A 19,651-nucleotide genomic window follows, 5' to 3' on the forward strand; every position below is an offset into this window, starting at 1 on the left:
GGAGAACTGCATGACGCATTTACTGTGACTCTCAGCTACACTGTGGCCTGGAGACAGATAACACTGTGCATCTGCACCGAGAGTCACAAGCCCCAGAACAAGGGTGTAACAGGGAACACAGAACATTCCTGCCTGACCAGGACATGAAGCCAGTGCAGCTCCCTAACATGCAGCAGAGACCTCAACCACCCCTATCAGGACTAGTGCCTATGCTCATCACTGGAGTATTCATGGGCAAGCTAGGTGGTCCAGCTCTACCCAGCTATCTCGCCCTGACCCACCGCTAAACAGAAGCTCAGGGGATGGGGGAATTTCCACTGTCTAGCCCATCACCTGAAACAACACAGTGAATCTCACAATAAACAAAGATCAGGTACACATCCGTCTGCTTTTGCTGCGGCTGGCTCAAACCAGTAAGTACCACCTACAGGCCTGCGGGTTGAATTGCACAACAAACATAAAACCTGCCAGCAAAAGTACACAAGGCTATAAAAGCAAAGCAAAAGATTCTACCCTAGATCATACTCTATAGGCACAAGGCAGGTTAGGGGAGAGAAAAAAAATCCATTTAAATGAAGTAAATTCAAACAACAACAAGTGTCAGTTTCTCTAGATGAGAAAGAACCAGCATTAAGAATTCAGGCACCATGAAAAATCTGAATGTTGTGACACCACCAAAAAGATTGCACTGGCTTTCTGGCAATGGACTATAACCAAAATGAAAATTCAGAAATGAGAGAAAGAATTCAAAGTGGGAATTTTAAAGAAGCTCAATGAGATCCAAGAGAAGGTTGAAAACCAACACAAAAATAACCAGAAAAGCAATCTAGGAAATGAAGGAAGAGACAGATGTCTTTAAAAAAAAAAAAAGAAAAAACTTCTTGAAGGCTGGTCTTTTAAATTACCCAGTCAGACAAAAAAAAAAAAAAAAATTTGTTTTAAAATTTTTAAAGAATTTTTAAAATCAAACAAAGCCTTTGAAAAATATGGGATTATGTAAAACAACCAAAACTACAACTTACAGGCATTGTGAAGGAGAAGAAGAAAAAGTAAGAAATTTAAAAAAACATATTTGAGGAAATAAAACAGGAAAAATCCCCTGATCTTGCTAGATATGTAGACATCCAGATATAAGAAATTCACAGGGCACCTGGAAGATACTATACAAGACAAACATAACCAAGGAATGTAGTCATCAGACTATCAGCAAATCTTAAAAGCAGTTAGACAGAAGTGTCAAATCATTGACAAAGGGAATCCCATCAGATTAAGAGTGAAATTCTCAGCAGAAACCTTACATGCCAAAAGAGTTTGGGGCCTCTTTTTAGACTCCAAAAACAAACAAAAAAAACTATAACCAAGAATTTTATACCCTGCCAAACTAAGCTTCATAAACGAAAGAGAAACAAAGTCTTTTACAGACAAGCAAACACTAAAGGAATTCATCACCACTAGACTAGACCTATAAGAAAAGCGCAAAAGAGTTCTAAATGTGGAAACAAAAGGATATTTGCCATGATAAATGTACATGTAAATACAAAGCCCACAGATCCTATAAAGCTATTACACAATTGTGACTCCAAGGCAACTAGCTAACAACACTATGACAGTAACAAACTTTCACCTATCAATATTAACCTTGAAGGTAAATGGCCTAAATGCTCCACCTAACAGATACAATGGCAACTAGATAAAAAAACAAGACACAACCATCTGCAGCCTACAAGAGCCTCACCTAATGGCTAAAGACACCTATAGACTCAAAGTAAATGGGTAACAAAAGATGTATCATGCAACTGGGAAAAAAAGCAAGCTGGAGTAAACATTCTTATATCAGATAAAACAGACTTTAAACCAACAACAATTAAAAATTTTTTTTAAAAAAGGCAAAGAAGGCCTTCCACAATGGTGAGTGATAGCATCCCCAAAAGTTAAAAATACCAAATGCATGACAGTGCTCCCATGACTGGTTAATAGGGTGGTAATCACTAGTCCATCAAGATGTCTTATTCAAGTGAAATGTGTGGGCAATCTTAGTTTCATGGCCCTGAGGTAAGAACCAGATGCCAGGTATAGTTTCAGTATAGTCACTCCCAAGTGTTATGGGCCCAGAGCGAGGACAGTAACACGCCCGAGAGGAATGATGATTTCTTGGAGGTTGGCAGATTAAGAGACCAAAGCTTGGTAGGGGATATCCATGTTGGCGAGGTTAATCTTGACTGAAATACGCTATGTCAGTGAATGAATGTATGCACTATGTAATATCAAGGGTTTCCAGTACTGGTCGATATTCATGTGGATCGAGTTTTGTCATGTGAGTGTAATGTCTCAATGAGTGATAGTTGATTAAGGGATTGTTAGTACATGCTTATATGCATGTGGAATAGATCTTTAGTGTAAGGTTATATGTGTATGTACTATGTACAATCAAGCATTTATAGCACATATATTATTCATGGGGATTAACAGTAATGCACAAAGTACATAGGAGTACTAACATATTAGTGTTGGCGGTCAATACTGACATATTAGTTCAAATGTGTGCCAAAAAGAATACAGAGAATAGTTTAATCACAACTTCAGCTTTGGGTGTTGATGGTGAAGCAGTGTTGATGGTGAAGCGGGAATGCTTTTTCTCCGAGTTGTCCTGGGGAGAGACTCTCCATTTCCGGTTTAGAAGACCAGAGCATTGAGTTATACTACAAGGGCAGTTTCATTTAAGTAACTTATTTTCAATTAGGGCAGTGAGTGGTATAAGGGCAAGGAAAACGGAGAATTACATGATAGATGCTATCTGTCCGATGGTAACAAAAAGATGTTCAACTGGCTATCCTCTGATTCATGTGACTGTAAGCAAGTCTGCCACTAAAATTCAGAACAGGCATTGACTTCATGGGCAGAATATTATGCTTTGTTGTTTGAACGTATGTAGTACAAGAATAACTGCTAGAATAGAATAGAGAATAGAAGGGCCAGTACACCTTCTAGTTTATTAGGGATGGATCGTAAGATTGTGTATGCAAACAAAAAGTATCACAGTGGCTTAATGTGGGGTAGGATACTAAGGGGGTTGGCTAAAGTGTAATTGTCTGGATTGCTCGGGAGGTCAGGTCAAAATAATACTACAGTTATTAGAAGGAGGAGGAGAAATGTTAGACCTAGGGTATCTTTGCTTGTGTAGTAAGGGGGGAAGGTGATTTTGTTGGAATCTGATGAAATTCCTGAAGGGTTACTGGATCCTGTTTCATGCAAGAATAGAAGGTGGAGAATTGCTATGGCTATAATGATGAAGGGTAGGATAAAATGGAAGGTGAAAAGTCATGCAAGAGTGGCTTTATCAACTGAGAATCCACCTCAGATTCATTGAACAAGATCCGTTCCAATATATGGAATGGCTGATAATAGATTTGTAATTACTGTAGCGCCTCAGAATGATATTTGGCCTCATGGGAGTATGTAGCCTATAAATGCTGTTGCTATAGTTGTGAGTAGGAGGATAATACCAGTATTTCAGGTTTCCAGGAACATAAATGACCCGTAATATAAACCTCAGCCAACGTGCAGGAAGAGGCAGATGAAGAATACCGAAGCACCGTTTGCGTGAAAATAGTGGACTATTCTGCCATAGTTTACATCTCGGTTGATATGGGCAACTGAAGAGAAAGCAGTTAAGGTGTCCGGTGTGTAGTGTATGGCCAGAAATAATCCTGTGATGGTCTGGAGAATTAAGCAGGCGCCTAGAAGTGAGCCGAAATTTCATCATGTAGAGATGCTGGATGGTGTGGGGAGATCAATAAATGAATAATTTATAATTTTAATTAGTGGGTGTATTTTATGTACATTAATCATTAGTGTTCTTATAGTTGAAGTATAATCATTATTTTTCCTATCATTAGTCATGGTTACAAGCTATGTGGGAATAATGACATATGCTTTATTCTTATTAAGTATTATTTTGGTTATAGGATTTATAGGTTTGTCTTCAAAACTTTCTCCTATGTATGGAGGGTTAGGGTTATTAGTGGTGCTGTGGATTGTGGTATTGTGCTGAATTATGGTGGGGCTTTTATAGGGTTAATAAGTCTTTTTGATTTATTTGGGTGGGATGATGGTTGTTTTTGGTTACACTGCAGTGATAGCTATTGAGGAATACCCTGAGACATAAGGATCAAGTATTGATATTTGAGGAACTTTATTATTAGGGTTATTAATAGAATTGGTGTTGATTTGATGAATGGTTGAATATGATGGGGTGGTGATTACAATTAATTTTAGTAGTGAAGGAAGTTGAATAATTTTTGAGGGTGAGGGTCCGGGGTTGATTCATGAGGCTTCTGTGGGTGCAGGTGCTTTATATAATTATGGGTGTTGATTGGTGGTGGCTGCTGGTTGAACATTGTTGCTGATTATGTTGTTAATTGAAATTACTTGGGGTAATAGAGTAGATAATTAAGAGTAGAGTTAGAAAGGAGGGGATAAAAAAGGAATGGAAATAAAAGTTAATTAGGCCTTTCTGAGTGGATATGGTAATGGAGGCTGTAATGTGGGTCTGTGAAATTGTCTTTGGTAAGGACTTTTCTAATCAAACTAGGTCTAGTAGACGTGAAGCCAGATTTTGGCTTGTAAGTAGGCTTGAGCAAGAGGTTGTACAATGGATTGTGGTTGAGTAAAATTCCAGTATATCGGAGAAGTTGAATGTCTGTAATGGATATTTTAGCTTAAGATTATTAGTTGTAAGACTGAGCTCCATTGCTAGCAAAATCCCTAGGTTACACTAAGGGCTGTAAGTTTTAGATGAGGTGGTACTGTTGTTTGTGGGGAAGAGGTGGGGATAATACTATTGCTGATGAGAAATCCAGCGAAGATACTGCCTATTATTAGGTGTTTAACTGAATTAGGAAGGGATTATTTTCATTAATAATTAGAGTTGTGAAGTGGGGTTGTCCTATTAGAACGAAGACAATAATTCTAGTACTACAAACAGCTATTAAGGAGGTGGCAATAAGACCATTAGAAAGGGCTCAGGTGTTGGTATATGACATGTTTGTGGTTTCGATAATAAGGTATTTAGAGTAAAAGCCTATTAGAAAAGGCATACCTGTAAGTGCTAAGCTGCCAATAATAAAGGAGGAAGAAGTAAGGGGTAAAGTCTTAAATAGTCCTCCTATTTTTACAATATCTTGTTCATCGTTGAGGTTGTGGATGATGGATCCCGAACACATAAATAATATAGCTTTAAAAAAAGGCATGGGGGCCGGGCGCGGTGGCTCACGCTTGTAATCCCAGCACTTTGGGAGGCCGAGGCAGGCGGATCATGAGGTCAGGAAATCGAGACCACGGTGAAACCCCGTCTCTACTAAAAATACAAAAAAAAAAAAAAAAAAAAAAATTAGCCAGGCGTGGTGGCGGGCGCCTATAGTCCCAGCTACTCGGAGAGGCTGAGGCAGGAGAATGGCGTGAACCCGGGAGGCGGAGCTTGCAGTGAGCCGAGATTGCGCCACTGCACTCCAGCCTGGGAGACAGAGCGAGACTCCGTCTCAAAAAAAAAAAAAAAAAAAAAAAAAAAGGTGCGGTGGGGCGCAGTGGCTCACGCCTGTAATCCCAGCACTTTGGGAGGCCGAGGCGGGCAGATCACGAGGTCAGGAGATCGAGACCATCCTGGCTAACACGGTGAAACCCCATCTCTACTAAAAATACAAAAACTTAGCTGGGCCCAGTGGCAGGCGCCTGTAGTCCCAGCTACTTGGGAGGCTGAGGCAGGAGAATGGCGTGTACCCGGGAGGCGGAGCTTGCAGTGAGCCGAGATAGCGCCACTGCAGTCCAGCCTGGGCAGAAGAGTGAGACTCCGTCTCAAAAAAAAAAAAAGGCATGGGTGCAGATGTGTAGGAATGCTAGGTGTAGTTGATTAATGCCAATTGTGAGTATTACAAGGTCTAGTTGACTCGAAGTGGAGAGTGCTACCAATTTTTTGGTGTCATTTTGTGTTAGAGCACAGATTGCTCTAAATAAAGTGGTAATAGCACCTAAACAGTGTAAAGGTTTGGATTAATACACTATTTTCTACTGGGGGTAGAAGCAGATGAGCAGAAAAACTCCTGCTACAACTATAGTGCTAGAGTGGAGTAGGGCTGAGATTGGGGTTGGGCCCTGGGGTTATTATTATTTATATAATAATAAAAGGTTCAATACAACAAGAAGATTTAACTATGCTAAACATATACACACTCAACACTGGAGCACCAAGATTCATAAAACTGCTACTACTAGACCTAAGAAAACAGATCAATAGCCACACAATAATGAAGGGACACCAATCCCCCCACTGACAACACAAGACCGATCATCAAGGCAGAAAGTGAACAATGAAACTCGACTTAGACTAAACTCTAAACCAAATGGACCTAGTAGACATTTACAGAACATTCTATCCAACAACCACAAAATAAACATTTTTCTCATCTGTGTGTGGAACATTCTTAAAATAAACCATATGCTTGGCCATGAGAAGTTTCAATAAACCCAAAAAAAGTCAAAATCATATCAAGTATTTCTTGAACCACAATGGAATAAAATTAGAAGTCAATACCAAAAGGAACTCTGAAAACAACACAAGTACATGAAAAGTAAACAACCGGAATTACTTTTGGGCCAGCAATGAAATTAAAGCAGAAATCAAAATAATTTTTGATACAAATGAAAACAGAAACATAGCATACCAAAACCTCTAGGATACAACAAAAGCTGTGCTAAGAAGCACATTTACAGCATTAAATGCCTACATCAAAAAGACAGAAAGATCGCAAATGAACAACCACACACCACACCTCAAGGAACTAGAAAATAAGAATAAAACAAACCCAAAACTAGCTGGGAGAAAAGAAATAAAAAGATCAGAAATGAACTAAATGAGACTGTGACCAAAAAGAAAAAAGATCTACAAAACAAAAATTTCTTTGAAAGGATAAACAAAATTGATAAGACCACTAGCTAGACTAACCAAGAATAAAAGAGAGAAGATTCAAATTAGCACAACCAGAAATGAGAAAGGTGACAACTCATACCAGAGAAATATAAAACATCATCAGAGACTACTATGAACTTCTTTATGCAAACTAGAAAACTCACAGGAAATGGATAAATTCCCAGAAACATACAATCTCCCAAGATTTAACCAAGAAGAAACAAATCCTGAATAGACCAATAATGAGCAATAAAATCAAATTAGTCCTAGCAAAATCTTCCAGGAAAAAAAAAAAGCCCAGGACAGATTTTTTACAGCCAAATTTTACCAGACATACAAAGAAGAGCTGGTTACCAATCTTACTGAAAGTATTCCCCCTCCAAAAAAAAAAAAAAAAATCAAGGAGGAAGGATTCCTCCCTAACTCATTCTATGAAACCAGTATCAACCTGATACCAAAATGAGGCAAGACAACCAAAAAAAGGAAACCACAGGCCAACATCCCTGATGAAAATAGATGTAAACATATGCAACAAAATACTAGCAAACTAAATCCAACAGCACACACACACACACACACACACACACAATCAAGTGGGCTTTGTCTCTGGGATGCAAGGATGGTCCAACACATGCAAACATATGTGGTCTACCACACAAACAGAATTAAAAACAAAACCCGTATGATCATCTTAATAGATACAGAAAGGCTGAGCACAGTGGCTCACACCTGTAATCCCAGCATTTTGGGAGGCTGAGGCGGGAGGATCACTTGAGGCCACGAGTTCAAGACCAGCCCGGCCAACATGGCAAAACCCCATCTCTGCAAAAAATTAGCTAGGCATGGTGGTGCATGCCTGTAACCCCAGCCCCAGGAGGCTGAGGCACAAGAATCACTTGAAGTGGGAGGCGTAGGTTGCAGTGAGCCAAGATAGAGCCACTGCACTCCAGCCTGGGGGACAGTGTAACACCCTGTTTCAAAAAAAAAAAAAAACTGTAGAAAAAGCAGTCTATGAAATCCAACACCCCTGTATGATAAAAATCCCTCAAGAAACTAGACATCGAAGAAGCATACCTGAAAATAATAAAAGCCATCTATAACAAACTCACAGCCAACACCATACTAAACAGGCAGCAGCTGAAAGCATTTCCCTCAAAAACCAGAACAAGACAAGGATGCCCATTCTCACCACTCCTATTTGCCACAGTACTGGAAGTCTTAACCAGAGCAATCAGGCAAGAGAAAGAAATAAAAGGCATCCAAATAGGAAAAGAAGTCAAATACCTCTCTTCAGTGATTATATGATTCTATGCCTAAAAAAACCCTAAAGACTCCACCAAAAGGCTCCTGGAACTGATAAGCAACTTCACTAAAGTTTCAGGATACAAAATTAAGGTACAAGCGGCAGTAATATTTATATACACTGACAACATTCAAGCTGAGAGCCAAATCAATAACACAATCCCATTTTTAATTGCCACACACAAAAAGTAAAATACCTAGGAATACAGCTAACCAAGGAGGTGAAACATTGCTAAAGGGAGAACTATTAAACACTTTCAGAGTAGTCATACATGACACAAGCAAATGGAAAAACATTCCATGCTCATGGGTTGGAAGAATCAATATCATTAAAACGGCCATACTGCCCAAAGCAGTCTATAGATTCAACACGATTCCTACCAAATTACCAATGTCATTTCTCACAGAATTAAAAATATATATATTCTAAAATTAATATAAAACCAAAAAAGAACCTGAATAGCCAAAGCAATCCTTAGCAAAAAGAACTAAGCTGGAAGCATCACATTACCCAACTTCACACTATACTATAAGGCTACAGTAACCAAGACAGTATGCTTTGGGTGGTATGTGGATTGCTTTAGGTAGTTGTTGTCTTTTTAACGATATTATATTCTCCAAATCCATGAGCAACATTGATAAACTGCTACCTAGATTAACTAGGCATAGAGGAAACATACCTCAACGTAATAAAGGCCACATATGACAAACCCACAGCCAATATACTGAATGGGGAAAAGCTGAAAGCATTCACCCTAAGAATTGGAACAGGACAATGATGTTCACTCTGACTATTCCAATTCAACATAGTACTGGAAGTCCTGGCTAAAGTTATCAGGCAAGAAAAAGAAATAAAAGATATCCAAACGGGAGAAGAGGAGGTCAAATTATGTCTCTTCACAAATATGATTTTTTTAACTAGAAAACCCTAAAGATTCTACTAAAAAACTCCAAGATCCGATAAACAACTTGAGTAAAGTCTCAGTATACAAAACCATCGTATAAAAATCTGTAGCATTTCTATACACCAACAATATTCAAGCCAAAAACCAAATCAAGAATTCAATCCCATTTACAAAAGCCATACGCAAAAAAAATAAAATACCTAGGAAAACACTGACCAAGGAGGTGAAAGATCTCCATGAGAACTACAAAACACTTATGAAACGAATCATATATGTCATAAATAAACAGAAAAACATCCCAGGCTCATGGATTTGGAGACTATCATTAAAATAACCATACTGCCCATAGTAATCTATAGATTCAACACAATTCCTATCAAATCACCAATGTCATTTTTCAGAGAACTAGGAAAAACAATTCTAAAGTTCATACAGCACCAAAAAAGGGCATGAATAGCCAAAGTAATCTTAACCAAAAAGAACAAATCCAGAGGCATAACTTGACTTCAAATTATACTACAAGGCTATAGTAACTAAAATGGCATGGTACTGGTACAAAAATAGGCACACAGATCAATAGACTACAATAGAGAACCCAGAAATAAAATCACATACTTATATCCAACTGATTGATCTTTGACAAAGCTGATAAATATAAACAACAGGGAAAGGACACCCTAATTCAATAAATGGTGCTGGGAAAATTGGCTAGCCATATGCAGAAGAAACTGCATCTCTATCTCCCAGCATATACAAAAACTACCTCAAGATAGATTACACATTTTGGACATTGGCCTAGGCAACCAATTTATGATGAAGACCCCAAACACAAATGCAACAAAACCAAAAATAAACAAATGGGACTTAACTAAAAAGCTTCTGCACATCAAAAGATAATCAACAGGGCAAAGAGACAAACCACAGAATGAGAGAAAACATTTGCAAATTATGCCTCTGACAAAGGACTAATATCCAGAATCTACAAGACAACTCAACAAGAAGAAAACAAAGAACCCCATTAAAACGTGGGCAAAGGGCAAGGCGCGGTGGCTCACGCCTGTAATCCCAGCACTTTGGGAGGCCAAGGTGGGTGGCTCACAAGGTTGGGAGATCGAGACCACCCTGGCTAGCACAGTGAAACCCTGTCTCTACTAAAAATACAAAAAATTAGCCAGGCATGGTGGCAGGCGCCTGTAGTCCCAGCTGCTCGGGAGGCTGAGGCAGGAGAATGGCGTGAACCTGGGAGGTGGAGCTTGCAGTGAGCCGAGATCGCGCCACTGCACTCCAGCCTGGGCGACAGAGACTCTGTCTCAAAAAAAAAAAAAAAAAAAAAAAGTGGGCAAAGGACATTAAGAGACATTTCTCAAAACAAGACACACAAGCAGCCAACAAACATGAAAAAATGTTCAACATCACTAATCATCAGAGAAATGCAAATTAAAACCGCAATGAAATATCAATCATCTTACACAAGTCTGAGTGGCTATTACTAAAAAGTTTAAAAAAAAAAGGATGTTAGCATGGAGGTGAAGAAATTGTAACACATATATGGGTGGCAGCAATGTAAATTAGTTCAACCACTATGGAAAACAATATGGAGATTTCTAAAAAAAAAAAAAAAAAAAGCAGAACTACCATTTGACCCAACAATCTCACTACTGGATATCTACCCAAAGGAAACCAAATCCTTATATTATATTTAAAAAAGGTACCTGCACTCATATGCTTATTGCAGCACTATTCGCAATGGCAAAGTCATGGAATCAACCTAACTGTCCATCGATGGTTGACTGGATAAAGAAAATGTGGCATATGGACAACATGGAATACTATGTAACCATAAAAAAGAAAATGATGTCCTTTGCAGCAACGTGGATAGAACTGGAGGCCATTAGTCTAAGTGAAATAACTCAGAAACAGAAAATTAAATACCATATGATCACACTTACAAGTGGGAACTAAACAATGGGTACACATGGACATAAAGATGTAAATAATAGATACTGGGGATTCCAAAAGAGGAGAAGATGGAAGGGAGTGTGGGTTAAAAAATTACCCACTGGGTACAATGTTCATTATTAGGGTAATGGGTACACTAGAAGCCCACACCCCATGTAGTCCATTCTCGCATTGCTATAAATACCTGAAACTGAGTAATTTATAAAGGAAAGAGGTTTAATTGGCTCACAGTTCTGCAGGCTGTACATGAACCATGGTTGGGGAGGCCTCAGGACACTCATAATCATAGAGGAAGAAGAAGCAGGTACCTCTTCACATGCCAGAGCAGGAGGAAGAGAGACAGAGGGAAGGTGCTACACACTTTTAAACAACCAGATATCATGAGAACTCTATCATGAGAAGAGCAATAGGGAGATAGTGCTAAACCATTAGAAACTACCACCATGATCCAAATAGCTACCACCAGGCCCCACCTCCAACATTAGGGATTACAATTCAACATAAGATTTGGGTGGGGCACAGATCCAAACCATATCATTCCGCCCCAGCTCCTCCAAAATCTCATGTTCTCACATTACAAAATACAATCATCCCTTCTCAACAGTCCCCAAAGTCTTAACTCATTCCAGCATTAACTCAAAAGTCCAAAGTCTCATCTGGGACAAGCCAAGTCCCTTCCACCTATAAGCCTATAAAATAAAAAACAAGTTAATTACTTCCAAGATACAATGGGATTATAGGCATTGGGTAAATAGTCCCATTCCAAAAGGGTAAAACTGGCCAAAAGAAAAAGGCTACAGGCCCCATGCATGTGCTAAAACCCAGTAGGGCAGTTACTAAATCTTAAAGCTCCAAAATAATCTCCTTTGACTCCATGTCTCACATCCAGGGCATACTGCAGCAAGGGGTGAGCTCTCAAGGCCTCGGGCAGTGCCACTCCTGTGACTTTGCAGGGCTCAGCCCACGCGGCTGCTGTCAAGGGCTGGCGTTGAGTGGCTGCAGCTTTTCCAGGTGCATGGTGCAAGCTGTCAGTGGATCTACCATTCTGGGGTCTGAAAGATGGTGGTCTTTCTCACAGCTCCACTAGGCAGTGCCCCAGTGGGGACTCTGTGTGGGGGCTCCAACCCCACGTTTCCCCTCTGCACTGCCCTAGTAATTTTTCCATGAGGGCTCTGCCCCTGCAGCAGCCTTCTGCCTGAACATCCAGGCTTCTCCATATATCTGAAATCTAGGCTGAGGCTCCCAAGCCTCAACTCTTAGCTTTCAGCACCTGCAGGCTTAACAGCATGTAGAATCTGCCAAGGGTTTGGGCTGGCACCGTCTGAAGGCCTGAGCTATATCTGGGCCCCTTTCAGCCATGGCTGGAGCTGGAGTAGCTAGGATGCAGGCAGCAGTGTCCTGAGGCTGCACAGGGTGGCAGGGCCCTGAGAATCGCCCAGGAAACCGTTCTTCCCTCCTAGGTCTCTGGGCCTATGATGGAAGGAGCTGCCTTAAAGGTTGCTGAGATGCCTTGGAGCCCTTTTCCCCATTGTCTTGGCTATCAGCACTTGACTCCTCTTTACTTATGCAAATTTATGCAGTCTGCTTGAATTACTCTCCTGAAAATGGGTTTTTCTTTTCTACCACATGGTCAAACTGAAAATTTTCCAACTCTTCTGTTCTGTTTCCCTTTTAAATGTAAGTTCCAATTTTACATCATTTCTTTGCTCATGAATATAAGCACTGGCTGCTAGAGGCCAGGTCACATCTTGAACACTTTGCTGCTTAGAAATTTCTTCCACCAGATACCCTAAATCATCTCTCTCAAGTTCAAAGTTCCACAGATCCATAGACCAAGGGTACAATGCCACCAGTCTCTTTACTAAAGCACATAGCAAGAATGGCCTTTACTCCAGTTCCCAATAAGTTCCTCATCTGCGGTCACTCTGAGCCCTCCTCAGCCTGAACTTCACGTCTATACCACTATCAGCATTTTGGTCACAACCATTCAACAAGTCTCTAGGAGGTTTCAAACTTTCCCTCCTCTTCCTGTCTTCCTCTGAGTCCTCCAAACTGTCCCAACCTCTGCCCATTACCCCATTCCAAAGTTGCTTCCTTCTACAATTTCAGGTATCTTTATAGCAATGCCCCACTCCCAGTACCAATTTTCTGTATTAGTCCCTTCTCACATTGCTATAAAGAAATACCCGGAACTGGGTAATTTTTTTTTTTTTTTTTGAGATGGAGTTTTGCTCTGTCACCCAGGCTGGAGTGCGGTGGTGCAATCTCAGTTCACTTCATCCTCTGCCTCCCAGGTTTAAGCAATTCTCTGCCTCAGCCTCCCGAGTAGCTGGGATTTCAGGCGCCCACCATCACACCTGGCTAAGTTATTTTTTGTATTTTTAGTAGAGATGGGGTTTCACCATCTTGGCCAGGCTGATCTTGAACTCCTGACCTCGTGATCCACCCGCCCCTCAGCCTCCCAAAGTGCTGGGATTACAGGCGTGAGCCACAGTGCCCAGCCGGAACTGGGTAATTTATAAAGAAAAGAGGTTTAGTTGGCTGACAGTTCTGTAGGTTGTACATGAAGCATGGCTGGGGAGGCCTCAGGAAATTTACAATCATGGCAAAAGGTAAAGGAGAAGCAGGCATATCTTCACGTGGCCAGAGCTGGAGGAAGACAGAGAGTGGGGAGATACTACACACTTTTAAACAACCAGATCTTGTGAGAATTCTATCACAATAACAGCTCTGGGGGATGGTGCTAAACCATTAGAAACCACCCCCATGATCCAATCACTTCCCACCAGGCCCCAGATCCAACACTGGGGATTACAACTGAACATGAGATTTGGGTGGGGCACAGATCTAAATCATATCACCCCACCATTACACAATATACCCATGTAACCTGCACATGTATATCTTGAATCTAAAATAAAATAAAGTTAAACAAAAAAAAAAGATTCTGCCCTCAAATGCTGGCTCCTTTGTGAAATCTTCCCTCACACTGTATTGTTTTGAGAGAGGGAAAAAAAGCTCCTTCAATCTTCCTATTATATTTTGCATTTCCACACTCACAAGTACGTGACTTCACTTTGCAATATTACTCTCTCTATACATTGCTTTTCACAATTTGCCTGCTTCTCAAAGTCCCAACTCCACAAAACTTATCAAAAGCAAGTTTGAGAGGAGGAGCTGTCTTTTCTTCTTTGTATCACCTAATTCAGTATCCCACACATAGTGGGTATGCAATATTTCTTGAATGAATTTAACTATTTGCCTTTTTACTTAAACGTATTATAATTCATCAGAATAAAATCTAAAATACATAACAATTATCAAGTCAAACATATGATCAATGATTCATAAAGACACATCTGAAAAATAAAATTATTTGCAAATTATTGGCTGTTTTTGCAATCCACTCTCTTTTGAGCCACAGGTAATTTTTATTCCTTTGCCACATGGTCTGTAAACATTTTCAGAGAGGTAAGACAACCAAACATCATGCCATTTCCTAGTCAGCATTAGACAATAGGTTTCTCCTTAGACAAGCAGTGATCATAAGTCAGCAAAATAAGCAGCAAGGGCAGGGAAAAAGGTAGAGTAACCAACTATGTCTTTCACTGAAATTAATATTAGAATATCTTATATTTTGGAGAGCAGAAAATAAGGATTTTTTTAAACTTAAAGGTGGGGGGTTAAAGGTATGATGTGAGTTACAATCAAGACTGGAAGAATCAGACTAAAGGAGGCAAGAACTCATAGTCAAAGATACTAAAGTTCAAGCAAAGGCGGTGGCAGACCCAGACCAGAGAGCAATCCCAGAGAGAGAGATGGTTATTCAGGTTGGAGCACTTAGAATGTGAGGAATGAGGAAAGCCCTAAGTTTCTTCTCTAAAAAAGAACAAAAGGCTAAGCCAAGACTCTAGCAAGGTGGGGTAGAGTCTAAAAGAAGTCTTGTAGCAGAAACACAGAAGACAGTGGAATCTAGCCAAAGAAAGATAGTACAGGAAGTTCAGCATCTACTATTGTCTGAATGTTCCCTCCAAAATTCAGGCTGAAATTTTTTTATAAATTACTCACTCTGTGGTATTTTGTTACAGCAGCACAAAGATACAACTCTAGGAGCAACATTTTCAGAAGGTGAGAGGAAATGGAATCCAGAGTGTAAGTACACAGATTAGATTTATCTGGGAATAGAGATATTTAATGTATTTCAATATGAGGAAAAAGTAGCAGAATAGGTACAAATGTAGATAAGCTAGTGAATTTTGAGGTAGAAAGAAGAACTTGCCTTGTGATGGCTTTCATTTTCTCAATAAAGACAAGGTCTAAAAGAATGAGGTAGGGGAGAGAGGAAAGGAGAGTTTAAATTAGAGGCTTACGGAGGGAGGAAAATGTTTGAAATACTGATTTTCAAGAATAGACATAGTAAAGAATTGTGGGAGTGTTAGCAGTATTTAATGTGCATTTGCGACTGAGATTGTTTCTTTAAAATGAGACTAATCAGGGCCAGGCGCATTGGCTTGCGCCTGTAATCTCAACGCTTTGGGAGGCCAAGGGATGAGGATTGCTTGAGCCCAGGAGTTCAAGACCAGCCTGGGCAACATAGAAGACCCTGTCCCTACAAAAAATTTTAAAAACTTAGTAGGGGATGCGGTGGTGCACACCTGTGGTCCCAGCTATTCAGGAGGCTGAGGTGGGAGGACTGCTTGAGCCCAGGAGGTCAAGCCTACATTGAGCTAGGATCATGCCACTGCACTCCAGCCTGGGTGACAGGGCAAGACCTTGTCTCGAAAAAAAATTGAAAATAAAAATAAAGATAAATGAGCCTAATCAGCAAAGATGTCTCCATTTTCCTCCATCCGTGTTTACCTATAAGGTATAAAAAGAGTTGGCCAAGTTGAATTTAACCAGTGTTGGGTTTTGGTAGGTGAGTAAAACAGAAGATTACAGGGGCCAGAAAATAAATGGGCATTTGCAGTGCACTAACTACAATAATGGACCACTCAGTCTAAAGTGAGAAAGGAGAAAAAGAGGACATGAATGCTTTGCAAATGCATGTCTTAAACCTAATCAGCTCAATGAAATAAAGAAAAATTGGGTCCAGATAGCATGTTAAGGAAGAAAAAGAGATAAAACTATGATAACAGAAAAAAGGTTTGGTTCCCAGGCTGTGTTGCTACTCAAGCCACCAACAGGACAAACCATTAGCAAAGAAATGAAATAACTTCCTTATCTATAACATGAGAATACTAAAGCAGATACTACTAAAGTTTTATTTCTATTCCAAAAATTCGATCTCATCTAGTGCTTTAAGACTTCACTCTTTAAAAGGCCTTTGAGAAGGGAGGGTGCCCAAAAGACTCAAACTTTCAATTCATGATATATACTTTCTGTCTCTGGATGACAATTAACAGAAAAATCTAGAAGAAAACAAAGGCAAATATTTCAAAATCAGAAAAAGACTAGGTCATCTCTTCTCCATCCTGTGCCACTCTTAGTTCCACATTCACTTCTCTCATAACCATTCTCCTTCATTTCTTTTTTAAAAGCGAATTGTATTGTATATAGTTGATGTTTACAACATAGTATCATGAGATATACACAGATAAAATGGTTACAATAGTGAAGCAGATTAACAAAAGTGAAGCAGATTAATATATCTATCATCTCACATAATTACTTTGTGTGTGACAAGAGCAGCTAAAATCTACCTATTTAACAAAAATCCTTAATACAACACAATTTTATTAAGCCTCAGGCCTAGCAGTCCTTTCATTTGCCTTTCAGAGAACTATGAGATAGTGAATCCAGACACAATTTATTTGGGAAAACAGGGGCTAACAGTTTGCTAATTCAAGTCAGAGTTCTTACCTTTATATATCCATCACCAAATCCAGTGTCAAATACATAGCAGACACCTAATTTAACTCCTCTATATAATTTATTACACCAGTGGTTCTCAAGTGTGGTCATCCGGGGTTTTTCTAGAAACGCAAAATTTCAGGTCCCATCAAGACCTAATAAATCAAACTCTGTAAGTGGGGTACAGCACTCTGTTTTAAAAAGCCCTCCATGTGCGATTCTGATGCACACTCAAGTTTGAGAACCACTGTATTAAACCTCCCAGGAAATAACCTTCTTGTTAATTACAAAAAAAAAAAAAAAAAAAAGTGCTTTTTTTTTCTCAGCTGCCATCACTTAAAAATGCTTGGACTCACATGATGTTGTCAACTACTTAACTTCTGTCTCCAGCGTGCACACAAAATGAACTTTAGTAAAACATTTGGAGCCTCAGTTCCCTGGTCTGTAAAGTAGGAATGAATACCACACGCTTTCGTGAATAAGATATGGCTTACAGAAAGGCTCCTTTCTTTCCTTTCTCTGTTACCTGTACTAAGTCCCTGCTACTTTACACAGACAATGGTCCTAAAGAAAACACTCTGGCACTCCTCTGAGAAATGTCACCAGTGCCTCCTACACAGAAAAGCTCTCAAATGCGGCTTATGGAAAATACCACAGTAGGGAAATGAAGAGTTGAGTCCTTACAGACTCATATACAGAACGGCAATTCTAAAAAGGTGGTTCACAAAGTAGTGGGAAAAGCAGTCATTCAAAATTGTGCATCTCTGTAACTTAAAAAAAAAAAAAATCACCATTAAACAGAACATAGGCAACTTTCTCTTAAGTGTCCAAAATAAATTATTAATGATAACTGGAGATAAATACTACAGATGAGGGATGGTGGGGTGTGGGGGCAGGAGGAATGAAGCTTTTGAAAATGCAAAAGAACTAGAATATATGACCCATATTAAAGTGGTACAGGCCTTCAAATTCCAATCCCCTCGATTTTTCTGGGGGCAGCCTCATTGTCAAATTCTTTGTCTCAATGTTGCCACACTATGTGTTCTGATTTGGGGTTCAAAAAATATGGTTACCAGGGGAAGCAAAAGCAAAAGCCCATTGCTATGGGTGACACCTAAAAACTGGGAGTTCTACTTTAAAAAAAAAAAAGTTGAGAACTTTCAGAGGAATTCACTATAAACAATTCCCAATTTTCAGTTCCTCGCTCCCTTTGAATGGAATACTCAAAGGTTTAATTTGACCTCCTTGACAACTAGCCCTTTTTATGGGGATGAAAATAGATCAGTGCATGTGATGTGTCATTACACTCGAATATTTCGCACAGTAACCGCGCCACAAGCATTCGTTAAATTGGCATTATCAGCTTTAATTCTTACTCCTCCCCGCTGCCATCTAAGATAGGACAGCCCTCTATTTTCGCTATTCTGCAGTAGCCAACATTCCAGTCTGCAGGACTGAAGAGAAATTTAATCGCTCGTATCTTTTTAAGGGAACCTTTTTACAGCGAACTTGGAAAAGTAATGCCAGCCATACGTTGAATGACACCACGCTGGGAGTTGTAAAACCACAAACTCAGTGTCCGGCCGTCCGGGATATGGAATTCCAACAGCGGCTCCTCATTGCACCAAACTAACAATTTATCCACACGACAGTGCATCTTAATTGGGATGGTTACTCACTTTTTAAATAGTCAACACTGTCCCCTCCAACTCCCAGCTGGACATGACACTCCTTCTCCACCCAAGAACTCCAGAGCGAAGAAGTCTTTTGGCCACCTTAGTGCCTCCTCCCAGCCAGCACCAATGACTGACAGTGTCCCCAGGCGCCCAGCGAGGGTCCCAAGCGAGGCCAGGACCCAAAGGCTGCCCAAGTCTCCGCTTCCCAGGACGTCCTGAAGTCGCAGCCCGGTGCCCCCGCTCCCCGCCACGGGGCGCACCCCGCTTCCTCCGACTCCTGCGGCCCCGTTCCTTAGTCCAAACCCGCTGTCCCGGCTCCGCGGCCCGCCAGTCCCCTCGACTCTCCCCCAGGCAAACCCGGAACCAGGCGCGGGCTCAGGCCCAAGCCAGGCCGCGGGCTCCCCCAGCGCTCGCCCCACCTCCCGAGCCGCTCCGGGACAGGCGCCCGGGCGCAGACGGGAAAGCGCGGGGGGCCTGGTCCGGGAGCCCACTTCCCGGCCGGGGAAGGGCAGGACTCACCTTCGTACTGCAGATCCACCAGGACTAGCAGGAAGGGGAACACCGAGCCCAGCCGGCTGGTCACGGAGCCGGGGGCCACCATGTCCGAAGGCTCGCGAGTGAAGAGGAGGAAAGGTGTGTGGCCCACCAGCACGCGCCGGCGCTCTGGCAGCAGCTGCCCCCGCCCGCCGTCGGCTCTCGCTCAGGCCTCAGCGGCTCTGGAGCCCAGCAGAGGAAGGCAGCGGTGGGCGGGGCCCGCGCGACGCTACGCCCCAGAGCGCCGCCGCCGTCCAATCGCCTTCTTTCTGGCGGCTTCCCTCCCGGGCTCGCCGGGGTCGTGGTTCGCACTGATAGGCTGCGGAGGCCGCCGCCCCGCCCCGTCTCTGATAGGATAACGTGGAAGCACGAGACGAGGCTGCGCTAGCCGGTCGCAGAGCTGTCAGCAAGCTCCAAACCGCCTCTGCCGCCCGGAGGGAAGCAGACGGGGAGTCGGTGGC

General features: G+C 41.3%; 1 protein-coding gene across 1 annotated transcript in view; it reads right to left on the bottom strand.

The window, feature by feature from the left end:
• DNAJC3 (DnaJ heat shock protein family (Hsp40) member C3) overlaps positions 1–19,442 on the bottom strand; it is a 115,983-nt gene extending 96,541 nt beyond the window's left edge. The window contains exon 1 of the mRNA XM_055244471.2: positions 19,176–19,442. Within this exon, the coding sequence (XP_055100446.1) occupies positions 19,176–19,257 (82 nt within the window). The 5' untranslated portion in view covers positions 19,258–19,442. The remainder of the gene's footprint in view (positions 1–19,175) is intronic.
• Between the last annotated feature and the right edge of the window lie 209 nt (positions 19,443–19,651).

This window comes from Symphalangus syndactylus, chromosome 15, assembly GCF_028878055.3.
Source record: "Symphalangus syndactylus isolate Jambi chromosome 15, NHGRI_mSymSyn1-v2.1_pri, whole genome shotgun sequence".
NCBI lineage: Eukaryota > Metazoa > Chordata > Mammalia > Primates > Hylobatidae > Symphalangus > Symphalangus syndactylus.